Raw genomic sequence first — 7,820 nt, 5'->3', positions numbered from 1 at the left:
GTGCGTAGAACCGGCTTTATATGAGATTTTGTTTTGGCAAATTCTACACTGTGCTCTAACATTGTCTACATTATTAAAATGCATCCAAATGCTACTGTGCTTCCGACTCCTTTTTCAGCTGTTGTTTTCACAGCTGTCCTTCCTCTCTCTCCTCGGCTGCTAAGTGTTTGACTGTGAGTGAGTTGGCTCGGACCTCCCTCACGCATCTTTGGTTCATTGGTTGACACTGCGTGTCTGAATGACAGGAGGAACAGGTGATGCTGTTAGTCTGAGTAGACAGTCAGAACGAATGTGTTCTGCAGTTGGGGCTGCTATCCTTTCACCCTCCTCCATGGCTGTTAGTTAGCTACTTACAAATGCATTTGGAGTTTGTTTTTTACTGTGATAAATACATCAAGATAGCTAGCTAATATGAAGTTAGGTAGATGGTGGTATTTCATTCACTTAGCTAGCTATCTATACAGTATGTGAAGTTGGCTAGATTGCTAGCTAGCTCATTTAGCAGCTCATTTGAGTTAGCCTGCACTGTAGATAGTTAGCTAATAATACATATTTTCTTTACATTTTCGAAACGTATTTACTTACTTGAATATGCACTCCCAGCCATGTGGACAACTGGAAACAGGGCAGCAAAGTTTGTTTGTCACCAGAGCATTTTAGAGGATATTACTATTGAACTATGTACCCATTTAATAACCAGACCTTCATACTAACTTGATATGCTGAATTCTTGACGCACATCTGAACGTACTATATGCTGCCAGCACGCCCACAAGCGAGTCACAATGGGCGGCCTAAGCGGCACGCAGCAATTTGCCTCTATCTAGTGTACATGCTCCGTAAGTAATACTGCCGAAGGCGGCCCAGAATCAGGCCACATGACATCGGCAAGTCTGACTCTCAGCCAAGTGCCCTGACTCTCAGACGGAATCGGCCCAGATCCACTGTGCTTGCTGGGCAACATTTTGGTAACATTAACATGTATTAATTACAGTAATTTACTGTTCTCATTCTCAAAGTGGAAACATTGTTTGCAAGAGTTCACAACCTGCTACACTTTTGAGAAAGAAGTTTTGGTTGATTTTATAACCATTTTTGTAAATTATTTCATTGTCTTTTGCTCCATGTGTCCTGATAATGTTGTGGGAGCGTTTGCGCCTGAGCACACAGTACCTGGCCTTCTGCGTACAAATGTAGGCAATTGCCCATTTGGGGATGTCTGAGTTCTGATTTGTCTTAACTCACAATGTCCACCTCTGTGACTTAAATAATATTTTTCCTTAAAGATTTGTCTGGAGATCTGGTCAACTCCGTCAGATATGTCTAAAATGCTAAAATAATCAGGAATGATCAGGGTTAGCTTTACCGTAAGTACCCCTTCTACATGTCCTCATTAGATGTAATGCAACAAGACCACTTACGGTCTGTACATTTCTCTACTTTCGATAGATTTAAACAAACAATATTGGAATCACCTTGGTCACAACCTTAAACTGTCAACCTGATAGAATATGAATTTTGGTCCAAATATGTTACATTTAATTAGGTTTTAGAGTCATAAAGCAAAAACTAAATTGCTACTGTGTATAACACTTGAATAAAGAAGAACAATTCTATTTTTGTCAACAATTTTTGTTAACTCAGTCAGATTTTTGTCTAACCTCAACTCCATCAAAGCACAATACGATCTGATGGAATGCCTCTGATTAGGAACCATACTCGGCCCAAAACAAAGAAATACAAAACATAGAATGCCCACCCCACACCCTGACCTAACAAAATAGAGAAATAAACCGTCTCGCTCAGGTCAGGGCGTGACACTATATGGGTTCAGAGATTTTGTGAAATAGCACAAATAGAAATCAAACTGGATGGACATCAGAAATAGATGAAGGACTAAAAACGGACAAAATATAGCTATTGTAAATTAGATTGTGTCTGTAAAATGTGTATAATACGCATGAGCTGAAGGTAGAAGCCTGAGTGTTCTTGTTTGTTAGTTTGCTCCAATTGGGGGAGGGGTGGTGGGGTTTGCGGGGAATAATAAAGGTATATTCTGGAAAAAGTGTGTATATGATGGCTTGCGAAAGTATTCACCCCCCTTGGCATTTTTCCTATTTTGTTGCATTACAACCTGTAATATAAATAGATTTTTATTTGGACATACACAAAATAGTCCAAATTGGTGAAAAGTGGCTAGATGTACCAAGCTTATAGAGACATAGTACACCAAGAGACTTGCTGTAATTTCTGCAAAAGGTGGCTCTACAAAGTATTGATTTTGGGGGGGTGTGAATAGTTATGCAAGCTCAAGTTTTCCGTTTTTTTTTTGTCTAATTTCTTGTTTGTTTCACAATAAAAATTATATAGCATCTTCAAAGTGGTAGGCATGTTGTGTAAATCAAATGATACAAACCCCCAAATCCAATCCATTAATTCCAGGTTGTAAGGCAACAGAATAGGACAAATTGCCAAGGGGGTGAATACTTTCACAAGCCACTGTATGTATGTATGTATGTATGTATGTATGTATGTATGTATGTATGTATGTATGTATGTATGTATGTATGTATGTATGTATGTATGTATGTATGTATGTATGTATGTATGTATGTATGTATGTATGTATGTATGTATGTATGTATGTATGTATGTATGTATATGCAGTGGAAGTCGGAAGTTTACATACACTTAGGTTGGAATCATTAAAACTCATTTGTCAAACACTCCACAAATGTCTTGTTAACAAACTATAGTTTTGGCATGTTGGTTAGGACATCTACTTTGTGTATGACACAAGTAATTTTTCCAACAATTGTTTAAAGACATATTACTTCACTTATAATTCACTGTATCACAATTCCAGTGGGTCAGAAGTTGACTGTGCCTTTAAACAGCTTGGAAAATTCCAGAAAATGATGTCATGGCTTTAGGCGCTTCTATTAGGCTAATTGACATCATTTGAGTCAATTGGAGGTGTACCTGTGGATGTATTTCAAGGCCTACCTTCAAACACAGTGCCTCTTTCAGTGACATCATGGGAAAATCTAAAGAAATCAGCCAAAATTGTAGACCTCCACAAGTCTGGTTCATCCTTGGGAGCAATTTCCAAACACCTGATGGTACCACGTTCATCTGTACAAACAATAGTACGCAAGTATAAACACCATGGGACCACGCAGCCATCATACCGCTCAGGAAGGAGACACATTCTATCTCCTAGAGATGAACGTACTTTGGTGTGAAAAGTGCAAATGAATCCCAGAACAGCAGCAAAGGACCTTGTGAAGATGCTGGAGGAAAGAGGTACAAAAGTATGTATATCCACAGTAAAACGAGTCCTATATCGACATAACCTGAAAGGCCGCTCATCAAGGAAGAAGCCACTGCTCCAAAACCACCAACAAAAAAGCCAGACTACAGTTTGCAACAGCACATGGGGACAAAGATTGTTCTTTATGGAGAAATGTCCTCTGGTCTGATAAAACAAAAATTTGTGGAACGCTACCCAAAACATTTGACCCAAGTTAAACAATTTAAAGGCAATGCTACCAAACACTAATTGAGTGTGCGTAAACCTCTGACCCACTGGGAATGTGATGAAAGATATAAAAGCTGAAATAAATCATTCTCTCTACTATTATTCAGCATTTCACATTCTTAAAATAAAGTGGTGATCCTAACTGACCTAGGACAAGTAATTTTTACTAGGATTAAATGTCAGGAATTGTGAAAAACTGAGTTTAAATATATTTGGCTAAGGTGTATGTAAACTTCCGACTTCAACTGTATATATGTGTATGTATGTATATATGTGTGTATGTATAAATGTTATATATTTATATATATAAATATTTATGTATATGTATGTATGTACAGTTGTGGCCAAAAGTTTTGAGAATTACACAAATATGAATTTTCACAAAGTCTGCTGCCTCAATTTGTATGATGGCAATTTGCATATACTCCAGAATGTTATTGAAGAGTGATCAGATAAGTTGCAATTAATTGCAACGTCCCTCTTTGCCATGCAAATAAACTGAATCCCCCAAAAACATTTCCACTGCATTTCAGCCCTACCACAAAAGGACCAGCTGACATCATGTCAGTGATTCCCTCGTTAACACAGGTGTGAGTGTTGACAAGGACAAGCTTGGAGATCACTCTGTCATGCTGATTGAGTTCGAATAACACTGGAAGCTTCAAAAGGAGGGTGGTGCTTGGAATCATTGTTCTTCCTCTGTCAACCATGGTTACCTGCAAGGAAACACGTGCTGTCCTCATTGCTTTGCACAAAAATGGCTTCACAGGCAAAGATATTGCTGCCAGTAAGATTGCACGTAAATCAACCATTTATAGGATCATCAATAACTTCAAGGAGAGCGGTTCAATTGTTGGAAGAAGGCTTCAGGGCGCCCAAGAAAGTCCAGCAAGTGCCAGGACCATCTCCTAAGGTTGATTCAGCTAGGGGATCGGGGCACCACCAGTACAGAGCTTGCTCAGGAATGGCAGCAGGCAGGTGTGAGTGCATCTGCACGCACAGTGAGGCAAAGACTTTTGGAGGATGGCCTGGTGTCAAGGAGGGCAGCAAAGAAGCCACTTCTCTCCAGGAAAAACATCAGGGACAGACTGATATTCTGCAAAAGGTACAGGGATTGGACTGCTGAGGACTGGGGTAAAGTCATTTTCTCTGATGAATCCCCTTTCTGATTGTTTGGGGCATCCGGAAAAAAGCTTGTCTGGAGAAGACAAGGTGAGCGCTACCATCAGTCCTGTGTCATGCCAACAGTAAAGCATCCTGAGACCATTCATGTGTGGGGTTGCTTCTCAGCCAAGGGAGTGGGCTCACTCACAATTTTGCCTAAGAACACAGCCATGAATAAAGAATGATACCAACACATCCTCCGAGAGCAACTTCTCCCAGCCATCCAGGAACAGTTTGGTGACGAACAATGCTTTTCCAGCATGATGAAGCACCTTGCCATAAGGCAAAAGTGATAACTAAGTGGCTTGGGGAACAAAACATCGATATTTTGGGTCCATGGCCAGGAAAATCCCCAGACCTTAATCCCATTGAAAACTTGTGGTCAATCCTCAAGAGGCGGGTGGAGAAACAAAAACCCACAATTCTGACAAACTCCAAGCATTGATTATGCAAGAATGGGCTGCCATCAGTCAGGATGTGGCCCAGAAGTTAATTGACACCATACCAGGGCGGATTGCAGAGGTCTTGAAAAAGAAGGGTCAACACTACAAGTATTGACTCTTTGCATCAACTTCATGTAATTGTCAATAAAAGCCTTTGCCACTTACAAAATGCTTGTAATTATACTTCAGTATTCCATAGTAACATCTGAGAAAAATATCTAAAGACGCTGAAGCAGCAAACTTTGTGAAAATTTATATTTGTGTAATTCTCAAAACTTTTGGCCACGACTGTATATGGATATATATATTTACCCCAAAAATATATGGGGGATTGGATATGATGCAGACAATTACATTGATGGAAGCAACAATCTACCTGCAATATTAAAGCTGATCCACCCCTTAACATAAAAAAAATAAATAAATAAATAAGAATACAATGAAACATAAACCTGAAGGTTGGATGACTCATTTGAAAACATCTTTCTTCCGTCTTCATTCATTAATTCAGAGTTTTTCGTGAGACTTGTCTCCTCTGCTGTGGGGATCTGAGTTTCCTGTTTGTCAGAGGTGATAGCCATCCATCTGTAAGGAATGAGTCTCCACCCTGCTCTTCACTCTGAACACCCTAAGAAGTGATAAGCAAGATATGTCTAGAAAGTCTTATCTGAATCCATGGACTTAGATGTCTGAGCCTGTTTCTTTGGGTTTCTGCAGAAGGTCATTGGCCTAGACGTTGCCCATCGGCTGTAGCTGGTTAATTTCCCCGGGCCTCCCCACCATGTTTCCTCTAGCGGACAGCCTCCTCCTCTCCTGGCTGGCAGTCAGCTCCTTCAGGATGAGATAGTAGCAGACCCCATCCATCAGACAGTTGATGCTGCTCACGCAGGTACTGATGTGGACAAAGTCTCTGAGGGGGCCGATGATGCCCGGCTCCTCCGTGCGGTTCTTGGCCAGGAAGTAGACCAGCGCAGCCACATGGTAGGGGATGAAGAATAGCAGGAAGGCCACCAGGTTGCTCAGGACGATCTTTAAAGACTTGTTGTTCCTCAGCTTCTCGTCCCGTGGATTCCGTCGCCGCATGTCCTTCAGGATCTGTATCACGCACACCGAGAAGAACAGCATGGCGACCATGCTGACCGTAAACACGGTTTCCATGACGATGAGGATCCACTTCTTCTTCCAAGTTTCACTGGAGAAGCTCTGGAAACACATCCTGGTTTCTTTGATGTTATTGTTTGGCAGTCTGGTGGCATTGTTTTTGTTGTTGTGGAGCTCATAGACGGGCTTGGTCAAAGTGAACACCGTCACCCAGACGGCCAGGCAGAGGAAGGTGGCGCTGTATGGCGAACGAAGACGCTTGGCTTGAAGGGGGAAGCGCAGAGAAACATAGCGGTCACCCGAGATGCATACGATCAGTACGATGCTGCTGTAGATGTTGACGAATACCAGGCTCTCCAGGAAGGTGCAGAAGCCCATGCTCAGGCCCCAGGTGTGTTCATAGGCGTACATCTTGAAGGGCAGAGAGAAGATGAGCAGGCTGTCGTTGATGATCAGACTGTTGAGGTACACTGTGGACTCAGTCCATCGACGGATTCTGAAGAGGAGTAGCCACAGAGCAGCCATGTTGAGAGGTAGACCCACCACAAATGTGGGGACATAGATTATCCACTGGATGAAGCACACTGCACTGTCACACAGTGGCATTTTGCTGCAAACAGATTGCGACATAATAGGCATCTGGGAAACTGTCATATCACTTTTCACTTATACAAGTTTAATTAAACGTATACAAAATAAATCAAGTCAGGATGGTGATTGAGCAAGAGTAAACAGATGGAGATTTAAGCCTCACGGAGATTTAACTGTTGGCTACATGTTATGTCAACTTGATGGGAAATCCAGTAATAAGTAGTCTCTCTTTCTAGTTAGTTGGTTATTGTTGTAAAATGCTAAGTTTACCATGTCATTTCTCAGTAAATACCTGTAACCGTAAAATAAGGTGCTACTCAAAATCATATTATAAGCATACGCAGCTGTGGCAAAATGATCCGCTTATTAATCATATTGCCTTTATTTCGTCAAATTTAGGATGTGGATACGAAGGCTGAAGCGAGATATACCCTGTGTTACAGCTTTAACTTACTTTTTATACGAATTCAAGAGAATAAGCACCGTTGATGAAGCGATCTTGCAATCCATATAAGTTGACCTTAGAACTGTAAAGCGATGTTAGAAAACATGAGTCAGAGGCCAAAGGGCAGAGAAGTTGGTCTCTGATTGTGAGATAGTGAAACATTAACACTTTATTGATGTAGCCTGAAAAACATTAAGGATAACTTCCTAATATTGAGTTGCCCGCTCCACTTTTGCCCTCAGAACAGCCTCAATTCATCAGGGCATGGACTCTACAAGGTGTTGAAAGCATTCCACAGGGATGCTGGCCCATGTTGACTCCAATGCTTCACACAGTTGTGTCAAGTTGGCTGGATGTCCTTTGGGTGGTGGACCATTCTTGATACACACGGGAAACTGTTGGGTGTGAAAAACTCAGCAGCGTTGCAGTTCTTGACACAAACCGGTGCGCTTGGCACCTACTACCATACCCCATTTAAAGGCACTTAAATATTTGGTTTTGCCCATTCACCCTCTGAATAGCACACATACACAAT

At 41.4% G+C, this 7,820-nt stretch overlaps 1 protein-coding gene across 1 annotated transcript; it reads right to left on the bottom strand.

The window, feature by feature from the left end:
• Positions 1 to 5,434: 5,434 nt before the first annotated feature.
• On the bottom strand, positions 5,435 to 7,369 carry LOC106565302 (lysophosphatidic acid receptor 6-like). Its single transcript, XM_014132248.2, has 2 exons — positions 7,295 to 7,369; positions 5,435 to 6,859 (listed from the first exon to the last, which is right to left on the bottom strand). Exons 1-2 carry the CDS (start codon positions 7,348 to 7,350, stop codon positions 5,878 to 5,880), a joined length of 1,038 nt encoding a protein of 345 aa, XP_013987723.2. The 5' UTR covers positions 7,351 to 7,369; the 3' UTR covers positions 5,435 to 5,877.
• Between the last annotated feature and the right edge of the window lie 451 nt (positions 7,370 to 7,820).

This window comes from Salmo salar, chromosome ssa12 (genome assembly GCF_905237065.1).
Source record: "Salmo salar chromosome ssa12, Ssal_v3.1, whole genome shotgun sequence".
NCBI classification, from domain to species: domain Eukaryota; kingdom Metazoa; phylum Chordata; class Actinopteri; order Salmoniformes; family Salmonidae; genus Salmo; species Salmo salar.
Note: the sequence above shows the minus strand (reverse complement) of the source record. Positions and strands in the feature narration are given on the sequence as shown.